General features: G+C 39.1%; 1 protein-coding gene across 2 annotated transcripts in view; it reads right to left on the bottom strand.

Moving 5' to 3' along the window:
• Positions 1-26,054, bottom strand: part of TRPA1 (transient receptor potential cation channel subfamily A member 1) — a 71,718-nt gene that overhangs the window by 22,829 nt on the left and 22,835 nt on the right. For both annotated transcript variants that reach the window (XM_061122835.1, XM_061122836.1), the window contains exons 5-15: positions 25,813-25,988; positions 16,688-16,795; positions 12,844-12,952; positions 12,510-12,655; positions 11,910-12,046; positions 9,174-9,222; positions 6,269-6,368; positions 5,532-5,632; positions 4,113-4,282; positions 3,865-4,029; positions 420-534 (exon numbers count right to left, since the gene is read on the bottom strand). In XM_061122835.1, coding sequence (XP_060978818.1) covers positions 420-534; positions 3,865-4,029; positions 4,113-4,282; positions 5,532-5,632; positions 6,269-6,368; positions 9,174-9,222; positions 11,910-12,046; positions 12,510-12,655; positions 12,844-12,952; positions 16,688-16,795; positions 25,813-25,988 — 1,376 coding nt within the window. The remainder of the gene's footprint in view (positions 1-419; positions 535-3,864; positions 4,030-4,112; positions 4,283-5,531; positions 5,633-6,268; positions 6,369-9,173; positions 9,223-11,909; positions 12,047-12,509; positions 12,656-12,843; positions 12,953-16,687; positions 16,796-25,812; positions 25,989-26,054) is intronic.

Consider the following 26,054-nt stretch of genomic DNA (forward strand, 5'->3'; position numbering starts at 1 on the left):
GTCTCCTTATTCTGCTCCCCTTTGACTCTTTCCTCACTAGCAGTCTGCATAGTTAGGGAGTCTGGGGATGGTCAGGGAGTCTGGGATGGACATGTACACACTGCTATATTTAAAATGGGTAACTACCAAGGACCTATGGTAGAGCACAGGGAAGTCTGCTCAGTGTGTGTGACAGCCTGGATGGCAGGGGAGTTTGGCAGAGAATGAATACATGTATACGTATGGCTGAGTCCCTTTGCTCTCCACCTGAAACTGTCACAACATTGCTAATCAGCTGTACTCCAATATAAAAAGTTTAAAAAAAAGAAGAACCCAATATATGGTGAGAAGGGAAGAGAGTAGCTAAGAAGGTTTCTTGCAATGCTGGAAGGTTCCTCTATGCCAAGATTTGGGGTAGGTATGAGAAACACAGTACGTACCCCTTCTTCATCTAGCCGATCTGTGCATTTCAAGTTAGTGTCAAGAATGACCTTCATGGTCTGAGTGTACCCGCCCAAGGAAGCATGATGCAAAGCAGTCCAGCCGTTGTGGTCACTGTTAAAGAAGTAAGAGAAAATGTGTGCATTAACCTTACGGAAGAAAAGGGGAAGGACACCTCCCAATTGAAAGTGGGTCTGATGATCGGAGAAACAAACCATATCTGAGATATTTGAGTGCTAGCAAGTAATTATGTATTGTTGTTGTTGTTGTGTTGCTAAGTTGTGTCAGACTCTTTGGAACCCCATGGACTGTAGCCCACCAGGCTCTTCTGTCCACGGGATTTTTCATGCAAGAATACTGGAGTGGATTGCCATTTCCTTCTCCAGGGGATCTTCCTGACTCAAGGGTCAAACCCATATCTCCTGCATTGGCAGGTGGATTCTTTAGCATCTGAGCCACCTGGGAAGCCCAAATATGTGTTACATGGTTAATTAAACATGAGCTAATTTCAAGCTTAATTGGAGGAGGGCTTCCCTGGTGGCTCAGAGAATAAAGAATATGCTTGCAATTCAGGAGACCCAGGTTCAATTCCTGGGTGGGAAAGATCCTTTGGAGAAGGTAATGGTTACACATTTCAGTATTCTTGCCTGGAGATTTCCATGGACAGTGGAGCCTGGTGGGCTACAGTCCACAGATTAAAGGTGCAAACTCTCAGTTATAAGACAAATACTAGGGATGTGGTATATAACATGAATAAATATAATTAAAACTGCTGTATGTTATAAATGAACATCGTTAACAGAGTAAATCCTAAGAGTTCTGATCACAAGGAAAAAATTTTTTTCTTTTTCCTTTTTTTGGTATCTGTATGAAATTAGGGGTGTTCACTGAACTTACTGTGGCAACCCTTTCATGACACATGTGTTGTAGCCTTAGGCTTACACAGTGTCAATTATAATCTCAATAAAATTGTAAAAGAAAATAATGAGTGATGTTGAGCATCTTTTCATGTGTTTGTTAGCCACCTGTATGTCTTCTTTGGAAAAATGTCTGTTTAGTTCTTTGGCCCATTTTTTGATTGGGTCATTTATTTTTCTGGAATTGAGCTGCAGGAGTTGCTTGTATATTTTTGAGATTAGTCCTTTGTCTGTTTCTTCATTTGCTATTATTTTCTCCCAATCTGAGGGCTGTCTTTTCACCTTACTTATAGTTTCCTTTGTAGTGCAAAAGCTTTTAAGTTTCATTAGGTCCCATTTGTTTAGTTTTGCTTTTATTTCCAATATTCTGGGAGGTGGGTCATAGAGGATCTTGCTGTGATTTATGTCGGAGAGTGTTTTGCCTATGTTCTCCTCTAGGAGTTTTATAGTTTCTGGTCTTACCCTTAGATCTTTAATCCATTTTGAGTTTATTTTTGTGTATGGTGTTAGAAAGTGTTCTAGTTTCATTCTTTTACAAGTGGTTGACCAGTTTTCCCAGCGCCACTTGTTAAAGAGGTTGTCTTTTTTCCATTGTATATCCTTGCCTCCTTTGTCAAAGATAAGGTGTCCATAGGTTCGTGGATTTATCTCTGGGCTTTCTATTCTGTTCCATTGATCTATATTTCTGTCTTTGTGCCAGTACCATACTGTCTTGATGACTGTGGCTTTGTAGTAGAGTCTGAAGTCAGGCAGGTTGATTCCTCCAGTTCCATTCTTCTTTCTCAAGATTACTTTGGCTATTCGAGGTTTTTTGTATTTCCATACAAATTGTGAAATTCTTTGGTCTAGTTCTGTGAAAAATACCGTTGGTAGCTTGATAGGGATTGCATTGAATCTATAGATTGCTTTGGGTAGAATAGCCATTTTAAATATAAATAAAGTCTATAAACACATTGTTAAATACTTTGGGTGACTGAAACTAGAGTTAGCATGTTTGTGTCATACATATTTTCTTCAAGTATAAGTAATGCATAATGTGTGTAAGTAGTGTACTTATACACACTATTTTTATTATTGCTTTATTCTTTCATCAAGTATTGTATCAAAAATTTTCCATGATGATGTTATTAGTCCTTGTAGCTACCAGCCATGGCTAATAATAATAATGAAGATAATTATAATAATAATATCATTGTACAAAACATGGATAGAAGATGCTTAGCTTAGTGCCATTATTTTTTTCTGAGTTCAGGTCTAAAGAGATTGTTCCTCTCATGCTCTCAAAGATTCTTACTTGATCCTTTTGGGAAATATCTGTCTCTTCTGTCAGAAATTGAAGATATGAATACAGTGAACGCTTGCCTTTTTCCAAATTAGACATAGAGAAAAAAAAAGTGTGAGATCCTGACACAATTTAATTTCAGGGCCAGTGAGTAACCATAATAGGTGCAAGAGACACGTCGCTATTTCAGTTATGACATAATTAAGCAAGAGCTCTTGTCTTCTGGGTTCACCTGGGGTCTCCTTTGCAAGTCTGTTGCCTGGTGTTCATTTGGAGGCAGGAAGTAACTAAGCAGAACATTCATTTCACGGCTGCATCATTGCTACTTGGTACCAATCAGATTGGTACTCTGATAAAGAGATATGTTTTTTAACATTAGCCTAATGAACTCTCTGCTACCACACTGGTGCAATTAGAAATTAGCCCATCATACATCTACAAAAAGCTTCTGGGTTTTCCTTTTATTTTTACAAAGATGTCATTTAATGATGCCATTTTTTATTGTACTTAATTATTTTAACTTGGGCTTCCCTCGTGGCTCAGACGGTAGAGAGTCTGCCTGCAATGCAGGAGAACTGGGTTCAATCCCTGGGTTGGGAAGATCCCCTGGAGGGGGGCATGGCAACCCACTCCAGTATTCTTGCCTGGAGAATCCCCATGGACAGAGGAGCCTGGCGGGCTACAGCCCATGGGGTCACAAGGAGTCAGACACGACTGAGCGACTAAGCACAGCACATTTTATTGGTTTTGTTTCATGTGCTAGATTTCCTTTGTAGTGAAATTCAGGAAATTTTTATGTCTCATGTTGCAGCTTCAAGGGAGCTCTTCATGTCCATCAGTCATCATATTGAATAAGATGCAGAGTCTTTGATTTGTATAGCATGTGTGTGTGTGTCTGTAAAAACACACTGCCTTATATCTGCCAAAACAGCTGACAGCAAGATGAAGGAATATGTAAGAAGCGATATCTCAAAGATTCTGGAAACTACACAAAGTCACTTATTCTGTGACTTTGAACAAGGCCTTCAGCTCTATGAACCTCAGTGTTTTCAATCGGAAATAATACTGACTTTCCTTTCAGTATTTGAGAAATCATGTTATGTTTTGAGGATTAAGTAAGATGGGTAAAAGTACTTAGTGATATTGAAAGTGAGATATCATAATCAAAAATAAAATAGAAAAACAGCCTGACAACATCTAGCCAGTTACAAAGAAGATGTAAATATTGCAATCTTTTATCCTCACCTGAGAAATAATGCGCCCTTCTTCAGAAGCAGCTGAACAACTTTATCGTGCCCATTCTTTGCAGCCAGGTGGAGAGGAGTCATTCCATGTAGGTCACCTTCATTCAAAAGCCTCGTGTCACTTATGTCTTGCAGGAGCCTCTGACAGGTATTGATTCGTCCATAACTTGAAAAAAAAGTTTGATATTTTCAAAGCAAACATTTAACAGAAAGAGGACATACTCGTATGTTGCTTAAAGTGACCCTTACCTGGCTGCAAAATGCAGGGGCGATTTCTTATCTTTGCTTTTGGAATGAATGGACACATTAAAGTTGAGTAGGTTGTTTACCGAGACAGGGACCCCCTGTCGACACGCATAGTGCAGAGGGGTGCACCCATCATTGTCCTCATCCATCACAAGCTCTTTTATATGTTGCATCTATGGGAAAGATGGATATTCTAAATATAATTCTGTGATGATGCTAACAGTGTTTTTCAACCTATTTTGTAGAATAGTATTTTCTAACAAGGACCAATATATACACCTTGAGTGGAAAGTATAAATAACCTTAAGGGTTATATACTAGGGACTTCCCAGGTGATGCTAGGGGGAAAGAACCTGCCTGCCAATGCAGGAGATGCAAGATATGTGACTTCAATCCCTGGGTCGGGAAGATCCCCTGGAGAAGGAAATGGCAACCCACTCCAGTATTCTTGCCTGGGAAATCCCATGGACAGAGGAGTCTGACAGGCTACAGTCCATGGGGTCACAGAGAGTCTGACACAACTGAACAACTAAAAACACACACAGGGATGCTAGAGTAAAATAAATGCGGATGAAGATGTGTGCTCTGTCTCCCTATAATGTACAGTACCGTATTAAAGGCACTGAGAAATCCTAATAGGAAGTGTATTTAATATTTTTAAACCCAGCATTTTCCAAATGTATTTGACCACAAACCAACCTCTCATCTCTCCCTTCATTCCACGCCTGGCCCAGTAATACTAACAGCTTAATGTTAATGTGCTCTGTTAGTCAAAATTAGCAAAATTGTTGTTAGTATCACTTTAAAAAAATGAATTAAATAAAATGAAATTAACATCACTTTATCTTTTAAATAAAAATCAAATGGCAAATGAGCAGCTTAAATCAATCCATAAACATTTTATATTTTAGACATTCAAATATACTTGACTCTTTAAGATACAGACTATATTAAAATCTATTTATTAAAAAAGTATGATGCACTTCAAATGTACCTAATAGTCACTCAGTCAGTATTAGTTGGTGAATATAAATATAGAGATAATGTTTTCAATTTGTCAACAAGCATGTTGAGTAGTTTTTCTTCATTGATTAGGAAGTGCTGCTAATTCACTCATGTACTTGACTTCTCAATTGATACACAATTCTTAATGGTCCAAGAGTGAAGGAAAGGCATTCTATTACAGATAAGGGTACATGGAAACTCTCCATAACTTAGAAAATGATCCTGATGTAATTTATTATTATCATTATCATAATCATAACTACTATATTATAAATATTCAAATATGACATCTTTCTTTAAAAATAAAATTTAAATTCCAGACTCAGCCTTCAAAGGAATAAAAGTTATAATAAATGAAATCACTTTACTCTCTATTGAACCCAACTCACTTTATGGAAATCCACACATATGTATTACCTGCAAAAACTCAGGACGCAAATTTTTTAATCCATAAGGCTGCTGAACAGTCAAATGCAAAAAATTACGTCCAAGATTATCTTTTATGTCCACACGGGCACCTATAAAGCACAATATAAATATAACTCTACTCATTTATTTAAAGCATAGCCTATGGTGGGTTTTCAATGTAAGAAAATAAAAGATTGACTTAAAACTTGGCCAGTGTTTAAGTTAGGGAACTTTATTTAGGTAAGAAAGCTAAACATGGTTTAAAATGTGTTTATCTTACAGGGTGCATGTGTGTGTACAACAGGGTAGAGAATGTGTGATTTATTACATTATTTAATATATGAGGTCTCATTTTTTAAAACATAAAGATAGAATTATAGAGAGATTAGAGATCAAAAGAGAAGAGGTGAAGGTATCTCTTTTCTTCATTATCAGACTGGGTTAGTATCTAAAATGGGAACAGTTACAGTACCCACATCAGGTAGGATTGGTTCACTGAGAGAATGAATATAAAGTGTTTAGTAAAATGCCTGGGATGTAATAATTTCCTTATAAAGGTTATCAATTATTGTTCTGAAGTTATCTTTCCAAGTATTATGCCCTACTGGACTGAAAATTATTCTAGATATGGGAAGTATCCCATTTGCGTTCATAGCACCTGGCCCATAGCACACAATAGATGGACCCTGAATGCTTAACCAAAGTGAGCAGTCGTTCTAAAGGCGTGGCTCAGTCCCTCTTAGTACCTTTAGAGAGGAGCAAATTTACAGTATTCCAGGATGCAGAAGCAGTTGCTAATAGAAGTGGAGACCGTCCTTCAGAATCGGTGATATCAATATCTGCTCCCTAAAATAAAACAAGTCATTCAACAAAGAGCCTATGAACAGACAAAACAGCTCACACTACAATCTGTAACATAATGTTCATTCATTGGGACAGAATGTCCAAAATATAGCTAGCATTCACACACACGATTGCTTGACATTTCCCTGTAATTCACGTTGTATGAATCATAGAGAAAACCAAGGCATTCTTCTATGACTTCAACAACTGAAGTCCTTCTCACATGTTAATCTTTTGACTGACATTTGGCAGTAGATCTATCTTCCTGCCGAAATCATAAAATGTTGACCTATATCACTGGTTTAGTTCCCACTGTAAGAAAAGACTGCTAAATATCTGTGATAAAAAAATTCTAAGTTTGTTGCATTTGTGATTCTAAAACCATTCACAAGAAATCATTCACTTCTATCACCAAGAGAGTGCATCCTGGGAGCTCTCATCATAAGGAAAAAATTTTTTGTAACTTTCATGGTGACATGTGATAGCTGGACTTGCTGTGGTGGTCACTTTTCATTGTATACAAATATTGAATCATTATACTCTACACCTGAAATTCACATAATAGTATGTGTTAATTATAACTCATGAAAAAAAGAACTGTTCTCTTTTTAAAAACTCTACTTCATCTGAAACAGATGAACTGAAATAACTGAATTGAAATAATTCAAATCCTAAAGTAAAATTTTAGTCAAATGCTAAAAAATTTTTGCATTTAAGAAATCACATCTCATATGTATATATTTTAAGGGAATAAGTTGGTATTTACCATTACATATTATGGTTATAATTAATATTTGATATGACAAGAAACAAAACTTAAAAGTTCATGGAAAGAATTCTATCTTTTGCACAGGGTAATAAAAATAGCTTGAACTCTGACTGGGGATAGGATCCTGTTCTTTTGGGACCCACTAAATACAGATAACTGGGGCAGCAGGTCCCCATGACAGCCTGATAGTGATCAGTGAGGTTGTGCCTCAATGATTTTGCAGGAAACGGTGCATAACAAAACTCTGGGCTATAATGAGTCTTCCAGGGATTCTTCTATGTAAACACCACAATTTCAATAGTTGCTATTGACAACAAGCACATGTTAAATAAAACAAGTCAGGCCAGACTACATTCATTACTGATATGATGGGGCTTAAATAAATACATCATAGGCTCATCTGTAGAAAGGGCTTACTAAATTTGGGTAAAAGGGCTTACCCAAAAGCTGATTGATTGCATTTCTTAGAGTGAAAAAGGTCTTGTGCTTTCACTTGTAACAAACCTTGGACAGTATTTTTAGTTCTTCACATTTTCATTGTTTGAAAGCTGGCACAGAGGCAGCAGGGGTAGAAGATTATAATGGAAGGTGAAGGGCGCACATGCTTTCTGTCCTGCCTCCACCTGCAAGCCACTTGTACTGAAGCCGGGTTGATGAGTCAACAAGCCTGACACTTTCCCAGGACTGGGTCACAAGAGAGCATTCCTTGCCATGAACCTATCAACTCCCCACAAAAAATGCATTGATATGGGCATCAAAAGTATACTCTGGTACTTCTAGCTTCCTGGCAATGAGGTTTGGCCATTATGCATTCATATACAATATATCCTATTTGTGAATGTATCAAGTATCTTTTTTTTTTCTTCTAGTTTTATTGAGATATAATTGACATGTTGTTGTTCAGTTGCTAAGTCATGTCCAACTCTTGGTGACCCCATGGACTGCAGCATGCCAGGCTAGTCTGTTCTCCAGTATCTCCTGGAGTTTGCTCAAATTCATGTCCATTGAGTCAGTGATGCTATCTAACCATTTCATCCTCCCCCACCCCCTTCTTGTTCTGCCTTCAATTTTTCCCAGCATCAGGGTTTTTTCCCCCAATAGTTGGCTCTTCACATCAGGTGGCCAAAGTATTAGAGCTTCAGCTTTAGCATCAGTTCTTCCAAGGTGGCTCAGACAGTAAAGAATTTGCCTGCAATGCAGGAGGCCCAGGTTTGATCCCTGGTTTGGGAAGATCCCCTGGAAAAGAGAATGGCAACCCACTCCAGTATTCTTGCCTGGAAAATTCCATGGACAGAGGAGACTGGTGGGCTCATGGGGTCACAAAGAGTCAGACACGACTGAGCGACTAACACTTTCACTTTCATAACTGACATACAGCACTGTATAAGTTTAAGGTATGTGGCATAATAATTGGACTTACAGATATCATGTAGTGATTATCACAGTAAGTTTAGTGTACATCCCTCATCTCAGAGATACAAAAGTAAAGACATAGAAAAAAATTTTCAAAATGTTTTGCAAATGTATCAATCATCTTTTTGTAAATTTTTTTGCTGATAGGCAAGAAATCAAAGCAAAAAACAACTATTATATATTAATGCATATGTGTGGAATCTAGAGCAATGGTACAGATGAACCTATTTGCAGGGCAGGAATGAAGATGTAGAGAACAGATGTGTGGACACGGGGGTAGGAAAGGGGTGGATGAACTGGGAGAATGGGATGGATATATACACTACCATGTGTAAACCAGACAGCTAGTGGAAGTTGTTGTATAGCATAGGAAGCTCGGCTTGGCGCTCTGTGGTGACCTAGATGGATGGGATGGGGGAGTGGGAGGGAGATCCAAAAGGAGGGGGATGTCTGTATACTCACAGCTGATTCTCTTAACTGTACAGCAGAAACGAACGCAAGATTATGAAGCAAGTATACCCCAATTTGAAAAATTTGGTTGAAGTTTGAAGATTCATGGTATGTAATTATATGATTTTTCAACCATAAATAGTAATAAAAAATAAATCTGTCAAAGGAATAGTTACCACTGAAATTAAGTAGTCAGCTAGTTCATGGTGATCAAATAATGAGGCTCTGCAAAAAGAGAATTATAAGCATATTAAGGAACTATTGATATAAATATACAAAATAAGGAGACTATTCAATATATTCAGAAAGTGAATTTAAAGGATCATTAAATAACATGATAAAAGGCTTGGGAGTTAATAACCTTTCAAAATCTACAATGGATTCTGATTAGGGTAACTTTTCAAGTAGGAATAATAGAGAAAGATCAAATATGTCACAAGATTTTCTTCCTCATCTTTCTGCAAACCTATTTTCTCCTTGTAAAAAACCATCATGAACATGTTCTGAAGTAAAATCTGTCCTAAGAGTTTAAAATAAAAGGCCAAAGAACTGGCTATTGCCACTGTGCCCATGAGAAATAGCAACAATTGCATCCAAGGTACAGCTAAAATTTACCTGCAGGGTAAAATTTGTTGGCAAAAGTTAACAAGGCAGTGTTAGCTTTCCTAAAGTTTTATGAAGCCAAAAAAACCCTATGGATATAATTGAAGTCACTTGGTATCATCTCACAAGCAGCTGTAAGGATAATGTTAATTAATACAGCAAATACAGATTTTTAATCTATATTAAAACATCACCATAACAAATGTTAATACCAATGATTTAAAAGTCTGTTTCCTAATGCAAATCTTATTTCTTTGTTCCTACTCAAGATTATCTCCTCTATTCTTAACGTTCTGTGTATAAGTCTTAGTATCAGCTTGCCAATTTTCATTCAAAATTCACAAGAGGTTGCATTCTAAATGTTATTAGATGTATTGAGTAATTTTAAGAGTCAAATAATGTTAATTTAAGGCCCCATTCGATTTGTTGTGTATCTTCTCAGTCTAGAGCTCTGGTATTCCAAGTGTGCCCTGCACACCAATGAGATCTTTGCACTACAGTAGCAAAAGAAACTGTAGACCAAGGAACAAACTTTCCTTTGATGCTCAAGATAAACTCCAATGTCACTGGCTATTAAAAGGACATTCCAGGATCATTAATGCTGATCCTAGATCGGCATTAGGTTCATCAGAATTGGACTGAACTAGTCTAAGAAATCTTCAGCCAACTCAAGTTGAAAGTGTCCAGCTAGTCACCAGGCTAAGTATATTTTTTGGTCAGGTAGATGGGTCTGTTATCCTAAAATAACTCCTTCTTTTGCATATTTGTATATTAAAGCTCTAGTGTAAATGTACACATTTTAACTACACTCAGATCACTAGGTTTCTGAATTGGCTAAACATTGTCATCACAAAGAGTTTTTTAAAATTCCTGAGAGTCATCAGCAATTCTGATGTAATCTGAGTATGAATTAATGTTGTGATTTTATAAATTCCTCACAGGATTCTAATGTGTAGTAGTTTGAAAAATCTTTTGGTCTAGATGTTAATTTGTCTACTGAGTTTTTGTTTTATTTCAATATTTGGTTTTTTTTTTCCTGTCTAATGTTTCCAACTGCATCTTTTTCACATCACTAATCTTTGATTCATAAATGCCAATTTGTTTTCCATAATGCCTTCTCTTAATACATTTACTTTACATAACTGACCATTCCTTCTTTTAAATTTCTGAAAGTTTTAAATACCTTTATTATGAAATTATTTATAAATTGCCCAGTTATTCTATTTCTTTGGAAGTAAATTAGCCTTTTGTCGATTTCATTGTCATAATCTTATAAATTTTCCTTTATGCTATGAAGTTTTAGTTTGGAAACTCATCCTGCATGGAAGTTCCTTGGAGTTCCTTCTGTTCATGCATAGCTTATTATGGCTAGTGGTTTTGCTAATGTGTACACTTATGCCTCCATCTCCCCAGTTTAGAACCAGATCTTATATTGGTAGCTAGAGTTTCTTTTTCACTGTGGGATAGTGTAGATTTCTTGGTCCAGTTACTTATTGAGACTATCTCAGCTCTTCTTCTGCCATTCCAAGCTTCTAACTCTGCCTCCATGCATGTTGTGTATGTGTGAGAGAGAGAGACAGACAGACAGACAGAGACAGAGAGAGATGGTGAGAGATAGAGATAGAGAGACAGCAAAGCCGCTTCTCAGCCATTTCTTTCACTCACATAGGGAACAGCCAGTTTTTGTCTTCCCAAGGAATTGAACACTCAGTCTACACTGCCTGTTTTCTGTCTTAGCAGCTAGTAAACCTATAATTTCAGATGCTTTTATCTGATATGTATTTCTGTTAAATTCAACAGAAATATTTATCTTCTTTGGAGCTTGGCTATCATTCCTTAAAACTAAGTACATATATGTTTTGAGAACTTTTACATGTAATTGTGGGACTAAGTGGAAAGGGAAATCAGGTGGGAAAAGTGGACCACTCATATGTATCTGTTCCATTATCCCCACTGAGAATGAAGATAACACACATGTGAGGACCTGAAACAGGTTAGAAAGGTTTTGAAAAGCCATGTATGTTGACCTCCTGAGCATATAGGAAATGAATCTTGAGCCTATAGCCACTGGACTAAGAACTTATCCAGAATATTCCACTGGAGAGTTTATCCTATGAAAATCTGTTCAACTTTCTACTTTTGATTCCAGAGGAACACAGAGATTGCAGTCATAGGATCTTTGTTATCTCTGCTCTTTTCTTTTGAACTATGGAGTCTCTGCTACCATAAGCGGTAACGTTGTCTTGTCTTCTTAATTAAACACATGAAGATGAAAAATCTGTATTCAGAATGATAGGAGGGAAACTTGCCTGTGAAGCAGCGTCTCGTGATTTCCATCCACCTCGTTAACAATATCACTGCTGCCAGAATAGGAAGATACCATCAGCTTAACAATCTCAGTGGCTCCCTGGGTGGCAGCAAAATGAAGGGCTGTGCACTTCCCTTTCTGTAAAGAGTTTTGATATCAGCATCAATCAATATTCCATCCCAATTTAAGGATCAAACCTAAATTCAGTTGTTGTTTTTTTTTCCTTCCCAGCCCAACAAAATCAAGGAGTGTGGAAGTTCAGATGGCAAAGAGTAATCGGTTTCACCTATTGAGAAGCCTCAATATAAAAGTCATAGCTAGGAACTTTATCTCCTTGCAAGGTGACAGTTCTTGACAGCTCTGACTGTACTTAGCTTCTGTCATCAGTGTCTTTATCTCCACTGTATCTGTATTTGTGTTTGCAATTGTCTTTGGTAGCTCTCAAAATTCTTTAGATAGATTAAAATTTGGGAGAATCTCTTGTTCTGCTTCTGCATGAATAGCAGGAAGTAACGTCTATCTAAATTAACTGTAAAAGAGCTGTAGGGCACTTTGGCAAACAGAACATGAACAATTCTACAGGAGGAATCTGAACAGTTACCTCTAGCAGGTCCAGCTGTGCACCATTGTCCAGGCACATTTTAATCATGTCCAAATCCCCACTTTGAACTGCCATGTGGAGAGGGCTGGCTTTCCCACTGTTCACAAAGTTAATGTGAGACAGTCTGCTATACCCATGTTCCTCACCTTTAGGAGAAAATAAAATTCAAGAGAATAAATACTATAAATAAATAAAAGGTATTTTTTAAAAAAAAGAAGAAAGGACTTTTAGACTTACATAAAAGCCCAGGTATAAATTATGTTAAATATTTCTCAATAGCATCCACCAAAATAGGCTTCTTTATAGTACATAATGGAGGAAAGCTTCTACTCACCAAACTTTAGTATTATTTCCATGCATTTTTTGGCACCCGAAAATGCTGCCTGGTGAATAGGGAAGCACCCCCATTTATTTGATTTACATGGCTTAGCTCCTTTCTTTAACTGGAACAAAAGAAAGAACAAAAGAAGTCAAATGACAAAAGATAAACCCCAGTCACAAGGATGGACAAGAATTTATATGCCTCTCTCATAACTTTTCACTACTCTGTGCCTATGTAATTATTTACATAGAAAAGCTTCGTATGATATGAGATCTGGACAAAAAGGTAATTTTGGAACTAGGCTAGGATTCTGAACTAGAGACACTTTAGATTTTCTAATGACAAAGTAACAACATGGACACAAAAATTTCAACTTGATCTTCCACCAAAGTCAACACATTTTTTGGTGAAACTAAAGCGATTTCTAAAAACATTATCATGATTGCTCCTATACCCATTCTCATTTCCTTATACAAATAAAGTGATAATATTTCCCAGATAATTTTCCTGTCATTTGTGCAATTAATAAATGATTAGACCAGCACTTGTATTAAATCATGAAAATCAGACATCTTCACTAATGAATGCTCTCTATTAAAAAGTTGTTAAAATGAACAGAATGGTATATATATTACCTTCACCTCTGAAGTGGGGACTCTGAGTCAACCATTCTCAATCATCATTTTCTATAGAACAGTGGATTTCAGTTTTAAGTACCTCTTATCACAAAATAAGAGATTTTGAAAAAGCAAAAAAAGTGTGAAGAAGCAAATACATGTATCGTCTTTCTAGGGACAGCATTGTTTTACATTTTAGAAGACAGTATTTTCTGTCTTTGCACAGTAATATTTATGTGTATACTATGTGATCACACCATTTTAAAAGTATTTTACTTAATATTCTTAAATTATATGATTTTATTAAATACATATTTCATTTGGGGGTACACAAAACTTCATACAACGAATCCCTGTTACTGAATTTCAACTTTTTCTCAGTTTTCTCTGCTATATATATCACTGGTGTTAATATCAGTGATATCTTTATCTCCTTGAGATGTATTCCAAGAATTGGGATTGGTGAGTCAAAATACATTTGTGCCAACAGTGAATGAAATTCCCCAACTCATTACATTTTCTAACACTCATTACATTTTCAATCAATAAGGAATTTTTGTCCTTTCAATTTAAGAGATTGAAAAAACTAATTGTTTTATTATCTTCCTCTTTGATTACTAGAGAAATTAAATAAACTTTATGTGCCTCTTATCATTGTCTTTTTCTTATAAATCCGTGAAAATACAGATAATTTTATATCCATTTAAAGATAAACAGATTGATATAATCATATGCTTTGTTGGCTCAGGTCAATCAATGGATTATAATCTAATCTAATACTGAACTCTCCATACAGTCCCTGGATAAGGCCAATGTGGTATTACATGTTACTTTTCATTATTTTGATGAATTAATTGCTAATATTTTTAAGACTGCATCTATGTGAAATTGATCTACATTTTTCTTTGGGGTGAGCTCTCAAGTTTTGGAACTATTATTATGTCTACTTTATAAAACTAATCTGCACAAAGTCACTCTTTCCTTGTGCTACAGGAAGATTACCTGATAGAAACTTCTTTGCAAGTTTGAAAGAAACTATAAAATCTATAAAAGCATATAATATTAGCTCGTTCCAGAGCTTTAACGAAGTATTAGCAACGCTTTTTTCCCTAAATACTTTTAATAGTTCCTTACAGATATTCAATTTTGTAGTCAATTTTAACACTTTAATTACTTTCCGTTATTTATCCATTGGGCTTCCCTAGTGGCTCAGATGGTAAAGAAACTGCCTGCAATGCAGGAGACCTAGATTCAATCCCTGAGTTGGGAAGATCCCCTGGAGTAGAAAGTGGTACTCTTGCCTGGAGAGTCCCATGGACTGGGAAGCCTAGCTGGCTATATATAGTCCATGGGGTCGAAAAGAGTCGGACACAACTGAGTGACTAAGCACAGCTCCTTTATCCATTAAAAATCATTTTCAAATTTTTAGGATAGGATTGCATACTGATCCTTTGCCATTTAAAAATTCTCCTTCATATTCAATTAAATCCTTTTGCTATTTCTAATTTTGTTGATTTTTGCTTGAGGTCCTTCCATTGTGGTTGGCTGGTTGTTGGTTTAGTTGCTAAGTTGTGTCCGACTCTTGTGACCCCATAGACTAGCCTACCAGACTCCTCTGTCCATGGGATTTCCCAGTATAAGCTGTCATGATTGGATAAAAAAAAGTCATATCTTTTTAAATTCTTTTTTTGGTCCAATCATGACAGCTTATAAGAATATATATTTTCATCCAAGTATATTTAGTAAATATGTTAGAAGGTATTTGTAATTTGAAATATCCCACAGATAGTCTGAAATTCTTTTACTTCATTTTATTAACTCCCTGGAGGTGGTGGAGAGGGAAAATCAAGTGCTAAAAATAGAAAATCTGGCCTGAATAATGTACAAGTGATTGAGGAATATTTAAAAGAAAGCTCTTTGATGAAATTCTAATACCACACTCAGAAGGGGCACTCCGTGGAGCAGGACTTAGCCATGGTGATAGACACCTGAAGAGTCGGACTGGATCATCCCAAGAAATCTCACTGGAGAGAAGGCTGGCTCTTCTTGTCGGGCTGTGGCTGAGGAGCTCAGTCATTAAATCATGCAAGGGTCCCTTTCGGAGAACCCATGGCAGCGGTTTCTTCTCATCTTGGAAACAGATATGGCTGTGTTTCTCCTGGCTTTTATTTCAGGGCCCAACAATAATTTTGTAAATAACAATCTTCATCTTTCCTTTGACTATTCAGAAGCTCAGAGTCCCAAGTATGATTCACCTTTATGCACATACAGGCCATTATGCTTTGTCTTTTGTATTCTGGGCTTCCCTGATAGCTCAGCTGGTAGAGAATCTGCCTGCAATGCAGGAGACCCCGGTTCGATTTCTGGGTCAGGAAGTACTCCTGGACAAGGGATAGGATACTCACTCCAGTATTCTTGGGCTTCCCTGGTGGCTCAGCTGGTAAAGAATCCACCCGAAATGCAGGAGACCTGGGTTCGATCCCTGGGTTGGGAAGATCCCCTGGAGAAGGGAAAGGCTACCCACTCCAGTAGTCCATGGAATCACAAAGAGTCGGACATGATTGAATGACTTTCACATTTACTTTCATTCTAGGTCTGACCACCAGTTTCACATTAATTTTTCTTGTTGATATTTTCTTTTCTCTTCAGTCATCTCACGTTTTCTGTAATGCTTTCCTATTTGTCTTCTGGAAGAAATTTCAGACTCAGTTAAGATTTAAGGGGTGTGGTCAGTTGCTTTAGTTGTGTCTGACTCTTTGTGACCCCATGGACTGCAGTCCACTAGGCTCCTCAGTCCATGGGATTCTCCAGGCAAGAACACCAGAGTGGGTTGCGTTGCCCTCCTCCAGGGTATCTTCCTGACCCAGGGATTGAACCCGAGTGTCCTGCATTGCAGCCAGATTCTTTACCTGCTGAGCCACCAGGGAAGCCCTAAGGGGTGTGAACATGTACTCAAACTCATAGAACTATTTTTTTCTGACACACTTTCTACATTTTATATTTTGCTAAAAGAGAAACTGAAAATAGTTTTATTTATTTTTTATTTTTTGGCCACACCACATGGCACATGGGACCTTTGTTTCCTGGCCAGGGATCAATCCTGTGTCCCCTGCATTGGAAACATGGAGTCTTAACCACCGAACCACCAGGGAAGTCCCTGAAAGCTGTTTAAAAGAGCAAAAATTCATATTGTACTAAAGGATAAAGAAAACAGGAAAAAATATAAATAAAATACAAACCAAAAGCTGCATGGCTTCACTGTTATCTGTGAAACATGTGATTATCAGAGCTGTGTTTCCATTTTCTCCTTCCAGATTAACATCGGTACTGCTGTGCTCAATCAAGACCTACATAAAAGAGCGAATAGTCAGTCAAAAGTTTACCTGCAGGCTTTCAAATAGGGTACTTGTCTTCCACTGGATGTTAAGCTCTCAGTACCAGGAACCACGTCCTTATTCAACTTTTCCATCACTCTCCCATGGAATCTGGCATGAAACCTTGTACCTAGTGGGTACTACAAAAATTTCTCATGTAGATGAAATAATGGCAATTTCTATAGCTCATTAATTAAGCCAACATGGAGTTGTAGAATTGAAAATAGACTAAAAATTGTAAATACTAGTTAACATTGCTTACTAAATATTTTTCACTTGTATTAAGTAAACTATATATATATATATATATACACACATATTAAGTAAATTTTAAGTAAAATTTTAAAGTAAATTTAAATTTAAATTTTAAGTAAAATTTTAATTTTAAGTAAATACATATACATATATATAATTTTTACTGGAGTATAGTAGCTTTATAACATTGTGTTAGTTTCTGTGGTACAGCAAAGTCAATCAGCTATATACATATATCCCCTCTCCCTTGGCTTTCCTTCCCATTTAGGTCACCACAGAGCAGTAAGTAGAGTTCCCTGTGCTATACAGCAGGTTCTCATTAGTTATCTATTTTATACAAAATAATGTATATATCGGAGAAGGCAATGGCACCCCACTCCAGTACTCTTGCCTAGAAAATCACATGGATGGGAAGAGCCTGGTAGGCTGCAGTCCATGGGGTCGCTATGAGTCAAACACAACTGAGCAACTTCACTTTCACTTTTCACTTTCACGCATTGGAGAAGGAAATGGCAACCCACTCCAGTGTTCTTGCCTGGAGGATCCCAGGGACAGGGGAGCTTGGTGGGCTGCTGTCTATGGGGTCGCACAGAGTCGGACACAACTGAAGTGACTTAGAAGAAGAAGAAGTGTATATATGTCAATCCCAATTTCCCAATTTATCTTACCCTCTTCCCCTCCTTGGACTTACCTGGTGGCTCAGATGGTAAAGCGTCTGCCTACAATGTGGGAGAAGATCGGGAAGATCTCCTGGAGAAGGAAATGGCAACCCACTCCAGTATTCTTGCCTGAAAAATGCCATGGACTGAGGAGCCTGGTAGCCTACAGTCCATGGGCTTGCAAAGAGTCGGACACAACTGAGCGACTTCACTTTCACTTTTCACTTCCCCCCTCGGTATCCATACCTTTGTTCTCTCCATCTGCACCTCTATTTCTGCTTTGCAAATAGTATCATCTGTACCATTTTTCTAGATTCCAGATATGTGATTTTAATATATGAGATTAACTAATATCTACCAAAAATAAATTGATGGAGCCAAAAAATAAATTTGGAATGTGTGGGTGGTGATAAGGGAGGAATGTAAGAAAGAAGAAAGAGAGAGAGTAGAGAGGGAGGGAGGGAGAAGCAAATGGGAGGGAACTGTTTCCTTTTCCCATCTGGACATTTTTCTTTGACCCAGATTGCAAGTATTCTGGGAAATGTCCATTAAAACTCCATTCCTTCCAGGAAAGAAGAGAGTCTCATGTAACAGAGATACAGCTTAACTCAATCGGTTCAAACTTAGTCTGGAACCAGAAACTTTTTCTCTGATGTAAGAAATGAGAATTCCTGCTAAAATGGTTAAGCAATTTTTCTAATGGAATTTAAGTGAAGACCTGTTACCCCTTCATCTGGCTGACTTACAGCTGATTATTGGCTAAGAATCTATTGATCTTGAACTAGTTTTCTTCTAACAAAATTTTTCTTACATAAACATCTCCTTCAAAAGAGAAATCTCTGAATTAGCCTTCTAAAGGCCTTTTCTTTTGCAGCAAGACTCTGATAAAATTATATCATGTGCTCACAACTAAGTTAAGAAAGAATTTATTAAACAAGCTGTTTCCTAAAAACTCTGACTTACAAAAGAAAGCACGCAGAGCTCCTAGTTAATAGAATGTGTCCGGATGTGTCAGCAAATGAATCAGGCTTACTAATCAGCTCTTCTCATAAAGGAAAATTACACTGGAATTTTAGGCCATAAGAACACACAGGAAGATTATGGATGAAGGAAAATGAGAACACACAGTTCAGTCAATGGACTTGAGGCATCGCCTTCTGTTCTTAACAAAGTCTGGACTGATTTGCATGTGAAGTAATCTACACAAGTCTACAAGGAGAAGTTTTTTTAAATCTCTGCCCTCTTAGAATCACAGCTCATAGATTCGGAGCATCTCTTAGGGTGTTTCTGCTCACTGCCACTAGCACAGTCTTTCCTAAAGCTGTGTTAAATTGTAGGTGGCAGGGGGCCCAGAGAGAGCAACTAAACTGTGTGTCTAGTTCAAGCTCAGCCATGACCAGACAAGTCTGGAGGTGGGCGGGTGAGACCTCCAGAGATCCCTGTGATGAGAATCCAGGAAGCCTCATGGGAGGTCCAAATGTACCCTTTGGGGTTAAGCCAAGAACTAAGACCTGCAGGCTACCGAGAAGCGAGGCCGGCCCCCAACCCCGGTCCAATGTGCCCCAGGAAACACTATGCACGCCAGTGGTATCTGTGTAAGAACTTGAGGTCACACAAGGTCACACATGGGTAACAGTTTTTTACTTTACAACCACAAGGCAGCTGTGGAAGGTTTGGGGGGAAGGCTGGATAATGGAGATTGAAACTGGCAAGAGCTGGTGTTATAAATAGGGCTTCCCTGTGGCTCACAAGGTAACGAATCCACCTGCAATGCAGGAGACCCGGGTTCAATCCCTGGGTCAGGAAGATCCCCTGGAGAAGGAAATGGCAACCTACTCCAGTGTTCTTGTCTGGAGAATTCCATGGACAGAGGGAACCTGGGGGACTGTAGGTGGTATAAATGGGAGAGGCAGGCCCTGAGGATGCAAGCACACAGAGAGACCCTCCTAAATTCCTTCTCCTCCTTCTCTGGTGAAGCAGAAGGGCTTGAAAACATCTTTTGATAAAGTGATGGTTAGTAAGAGTAAGCAAAGGAGAGACAACTAATTTCAGTTCCCTTACAACCCTATTTTTTTTTTTGCCTTGTTCTGGTGTCACAAAGGAAAATCTGTTATATCCACCATCTAGTTTGTAAATCAGTTATGGGTTTATTTCTAGACTTTCTTCTATTTCAGTGTGATACCTATCCTGTATTTGTTAGCCTGAAGATTTGATTTCTAGTTAACAGTAACCTTTCAACTGTTACCTGCCTTTGAGTTCCCAAATCACACTTTCAGAGGTGAGATTAATTAAGTCAATAGGCATTTGTTCCTGATAAGAGCCTTCAGAGGAAGCACAAGAGTTCACTGGGGAAACGTGCCATCTCTCGGGGGAGGGGTCCACAGCCACTGGTGGCTCAGCACAGACGATACGGAAGTAGCATCAGGCTCATGAATAATGCAGACATCGACAGAAACTGACAGCCTATTGCCAAAGGCCTCTCCAATAACCTCTGCAAGGGGCTGTCCTGACTTGTCTTCTTAGGCACAGATACCTAAACTCTCCCTTTCTCCTTCAGCCAGAACGCCTAGTTACTAATTTATTCATTCAAGAGCCATCATTTAGCAGCAATGCTGAGGACTGGAGATGTTTCCATTAGTCACACACAGTCCCTCCTTCCAGTATAAGCAGCCAGAGTGGGAGATGAGTGCGTGAACATTTGATTGCTGTACCCTGTACTAAGGATTATGGCAAAGCTACAGACAAGGCACAAGGGGAGAGAGGGGAGGGGGATCCTCTCACACCCTCTCTGCCTGGCTTACAGGAGCCAAGGACTCAGGGGCCTGAGAGGAAGGGGTCTGAACTAAGGAAGCATGGAGTTCATGGACACTCCTGAGGTATTGTTGGTGTTTTATAGGCTGAGTAGGTTTGGGTGTGGTGTGATAAACTGAATGTTTTTGTCCCTCAAAATTCACATATTGAAATCCTAATCCCCATTGTGGTATTAAGAGGAGGAGCATTTGGGAAGTGCTTAAGTCTACAAGATAGAGTAGAAGGATGTGCACTTATCTTTTCCTGTGAGAACTCCAAAATTACAACCCACTGCTGAACAACCATCGACAGGAGACTGTCGGATCCCACCAAAGAAAGATACCCCACGTCCAAGGGTAAAGGAGAAGCCCCAGCAAGACGGTAGGAGGGGTGAAATTCCGTTTAGAATCAAACCCCATCCCTACCAGAGATGCTTGGATGGCTCAAACAAAACCTTGTGTACACCAGGAGACCCCACAGAGACTGAGCCATACCTGCCTCCTAGTGTCTGAGTATCTCCTGCGGAGGTACGAGTCAGCAGTGTCTTGCCACCGGAGTAGGGGCTCTGGGTGCAACAGACCTGGGCATGGCATAAGTCCTCTTGGAAGAGGTCACCATTAACCCTGCCATAGAGCCGCCAGAACTTACACAGGACTGGGGAAACAGACTCTTGGAGGGCACAAACAAAACCTTCTGCACACCAGGACCCAGGAGAAAGGAGCAGTGACCTCACGAGAGACTGACCCAGACTTGCTTCTGAGTGTCCAGGAGTCTCTGGCAGAGGTGTGGGTCGTTGGTGGCCTGCTGCAGGGATGGGGGCACTGAGTGTGGCAGTGCATGCACGGGACCTTTTGAAGGAGGTCACCATTTTCTTTATTACCTCCACCATGGTTTGCTCTCAGGTCAAACAACAGGGAGGGAACACAGCCCAGCCCATCAACAGAAAATTGGATTAAAGATTTACTGAGCATGGCCCTGCCCATCAGAACAAGACTGAGTTTCCCCCACAGTCAGTCTCTCCCATCAGGAAGCTTCCATAAGCCTCTTATCCTTATCCCTCAGAGGGCAGACAGAATGAAAACCACAACCACAGAAAATGAATCCAACTGATCACATGGACCACAGCCTCGTCTAATTCATTGAAACTATGAGCTATGCCATAGGGCAACCCAAGACAGATGTGGTCCACTGGAGAAGGGAATGGCAAAGCACTTCAGTATTCTTGCCTTGAGAACTCCATGAACAGTATGAAAAGGCAGAAAAATATGACACTGAAAGATGAACTCCCCAGGTAGAAAGGTGCCCAATATGCTACTGGAGAAGAGTGGAGAAATAACTCCAGAAAGAATGAAGAGACTGAGTCAAAGCAAAAACAACACCCAGTTGTGGATGTGACTGGTGATGGAAATAAAGTCCAATGCTATAAAGAGCAATATCGCATAGGAACCTGGAATGTTAGGTCCATGAATCAAGGCAAATTGGAAGTGGTCAAAGAGGAGATGGCAAGAATGAACATCGACATTTTAGGAATCAGTGAACTAAAAGGGACTGGAATGGGTGAATTTAATTCAGATGACCATTATATCTAGTACCGTTGGCAAGAATCCCTTAGAAGAAATGGAGTAGCCTCATAAGTCAAGAAAAGAGTCCAAAATGCAGTTTTTGGGTGCAATCTCAAAAATGACGAATGATCTCTGTTCCTTTCCAAGGCAAACCATTCAATATCACAGTAATCCAAGTCTATGCCCCAACCAGTAATGCTGAAAAAGCTGAAGTTGAATGGTTCTATGAAAACCTTATAAGACCTTCTAGAACTAGCACCAAAAATGATGCCCTTTTCATTATACGGGACTGGAATGCAAAAGTAGGAAGTCAGGAGATACCTGGACTAACAGGCAAGTTTGGCCTTGGAGCACAAAATGAAGCAGGGCAAAAGCTAACAGAGTTTTGCCAAGAAAACGTACTGGTCCTAGCAAACACCCTCTTGTAAAAACACGAGAGAAGACTCTACATATGGACATCACCAGATAGTCAATACCAAAATCAGATTTATTATATTCTTTGCAGCCAAAGAAGGGGAAGCTCTATACAGTCAGCAAAAACAAGACCAGAAGCCAACTGTTGTTCAGATCATGAACTCCTTATTGCAAAATTCAGACTTAAATTGAAGAAAGTAGGGAAACCACTAGACCATTCAGGTATAACCTAACTCAAATCCCTTACAATTATATAGTAGAAGTGACAAATAGATTCAAGGGATTAGATCTGATAGACAAGAGTGCCTGAAGAACTATGGATGGAGATTTGTGACATTGTACAGGAGACAGGGATCAAGACCATCCCCAAGAAAAAGAAATGCAAAAGGAAAAATGGTTGTCTGAGGAGGCCTTACAAATAGCTGAGAAAAGAAGAGAAGTGAAAGGCAAAGGAGAAAAGGAAAGCTATACTCATCTGAATGCAGAGTTCCAAAGAATAGCAAGGAGAGATAAGAAAGCCTTCCTCAGTGGCCAATGCAAAGAAATAGAGGAAAACAATAGAATGGGAAAGACTAGAGATCGCTTCAAGAAAATTAGAGATACCGAGGGAACATTTCATGCAAAGATGGGCATAATAAAGGACAGAAATGGTAGGGACCTAACAGAAGCAGAAGAGGTGGCAAGAATACACAGAAAAGCCATGCAAAAAAAGATCTTCATGACCCAGATAATCACAATGGTGTGTTCACTCACCTAGAGCCAGACATCCTGAAATGTGAAGTCAAGTGGGCCTTAGGAAGCATCACTATGAACAAAGCTAGTGGAGGTGATGGAATTCCAGTTGAGCTATTTCAAATTCTAAAAGATGATGCTGTGAAAGTTCTGCACTCAGTATGCCAGCAAATTTGGGAAACTCAGCAGTGGCCACATGGCTGGAAAAGGTCAGTTTTCATTCCAATCCCAAAGAAAGGCAATGCCAAAGTATGTCCAAACTACTGCACAATTTTGCTCATCTCACACACTAGCAAAGTAATGCTCAAAATTCTCCAAGCTAGGCTTCAACAGTACGTGAACCATGAACTTCCAGATGTTCAAGCTGGATTTAGAAAAGGCAGAGGAACCAGAGATCAAATTGCCAACATCCATGTTGGATCATTGAAAAAGCAAGAGAGTTCCAGAAAAACATCTACTTCTGTTTTACTGACAATGCCAAAGCCTTTGACTGTGTGGATCACAACAAACTGTGAAAAATTCTTGAAGAGATGGGAATACCAGACCACCTGACCTGCCTCCTGAGAAATCTGTATGCAGGTCAGGAAGCAACAGTTATAACTGGACATGGAACAACAGACTGGTTCCAAATAGGAAAAGGAGTACATCAAGGCTGTATATTGTCTCCCTTATTGAACTTATATGCAGAGTACATCATGCAAAATGCTGGGCTAGATGAAACACAAGTTGGAATCAAGATTGCTGGGAGAAAAATCAATAACCTCAGATATGCAGATACACCACCTTTATGGCAGAAAGTGAAGAAGAACTAAAGGGCCGCTTGATGAAAATGAAAGAGGAGAGTGAAAAAGTTGGCTTAAAACTCAACATTCAGAAAACTAAGATCATGGCATCTGGTCCCATCACTTCATGGCAAATATATGGGGAAACAGTGAGAGACTTTATTTTGGAGGGCTCCAAAATCACTGCAGATGGTAACTGCAGCCATGAAATTAAAAGATGCTTGCTCCTTGGAAGAAAAGCTATGACCAACCTAGACAGCATATTAAAAAGCAGAGACATTACTTTGCCAAAAAATCTGTTTAGTCAAAGCTATGGTTTTTCCAGTAGTCATGTATGGATGTGAGAGTTGGACTATAAAGAAAGCTGAGTGCCAAAGAATTGATGCTTTTGAACTGTGGTGTTGGAGAAGATTCTTGAGAGTCCTTTGGACTGCAACGAGATCCAACCAGTCCATCCTAAAGGAAACTGGTCCTGAATATTCATTGAAAGAACTGATGTTGAAGCTGAAACTCCAATACTTTGGCCATCTGATGGGAAGAACTGACTCATTTGAAAAGACCCTGATGCTGGGAAAGACTGAAGGCAGGAGGAGAAGGGGACGACAGAGGAAGATGGTTGGATGGCATCTCCGACTCAATGGATATGAGTTTGAGCAAGTTCCAGGAGTTGGTGAAGGACAGGGAAGCCTGGCGTGCCACAGTCCATTGTGCTGCAGACTCGGACATGACTAAGCAACTGAACTGAACTAGGTCATGAAGGCAGAACCCTCACGAGTGGGATTAGCACTCTTATAAATGAAAGCCCAGAAAACTCTCATTCCTTCCTCAACATGAAGACACAGAGAGACAAAGGCCACCTATGAACCAGGAATCAGGCCCTCACCAGACACCAAATCTGCCACTGCCTCAATCTCGGACAACCCACCCTCCACAGCTATGAGAGACAGTTGTTGTTTAAGCCACTGGGTCTGTGGTGTTCTGTGATCGCAGCTGGAACTCTGACACAACAGCCATGTCATCCTTCGCAACATTTCTTCTACAGGAAAATTCACTACAAGGTCCGAATTACCTACCTCAGAAATGAATTTCTAGAATACAATTCATTTGTAAACTGCATTTCTCAAGGCTTCCTCTATTTTACCCAATTCACTCTCTTAAAAAAATATTAAGAAATTTCCCCATAGTATTATTATGTCTTCTGCTAAGACATGCCATCCACTAAAGCCTGTCACTGACTCTCACAAAAACAATAAATCCCAATTATATTTCCTCTCTTCACCGAGGCATTGGTCACCTCCTTTCTTTGAAGCATTAGATCAGCCAGGTAAAAGCAGTAAAACCCTGACTTGAGAAACATAAAAATGAAGACAAATTTCCTAACTCTCGCTTTCTTCTCCTAACTCTTAGGCACTAACCAAACAAGTTATTTAATTCTCTCTCTACCTCAGTTTCCTCAGCTATGAAACGGGGATAATTATGGTCTTACTTTATAGATTTTTTAAAATGAGGATTTACAAACCGAAAACACAGAAGGCTCCTAAACACAGAAAAAGGCTGGTAGCTGATACATAAGAACTAATCAAGAAAATGAGACAGTGGTTATTATTCTTCACATCATCATCATCACGATCACTATGGAGATGGTTTTGGTCAGAAGAAAAGCCAACTTTAAAATCATCACATGTTGTTGGCCCTGGCAGCTGAGGTTGGCCTTTTGGACGAGGCAGACATAGCTGGACATGAGGCCCGGCCTATGCTACGATGCTTGGTACCTTGGAAGCCGCCAGCAAGCTCACCTTCATCACGTCGTTGTACGCGCCCTGCACAGCCACATGCAGCGGGGCCATCATGCTGCAGTTTCGGAGGTTTGGGTTGGCTCCTTTGCTAAGAAGAAACTTAACGCTTTCCACCTGGTTTTTACCTGCGGCCCAGTGCAGCGGGGTGTTTCCATAATCATCCATCACATTCAATACTAGAAAAAGACACCAAAATACAGGTGAGACGTTGCTTGGATTGTACTCAGCACCTACTGCATGCC

Source organism: Dama dama, chromosome 21 (assembly GCF_033118175.1).
Source record: "Dama dama isolate Ldn47 chromosome 21, ASM3311817v1, whole genome shotgun sequence".
Lineage (NCBI taxonomy): Eukaryota > Metazoa > Chordata > Mammalia > Artiodactyla > Cervidae > Dama > Dama dama.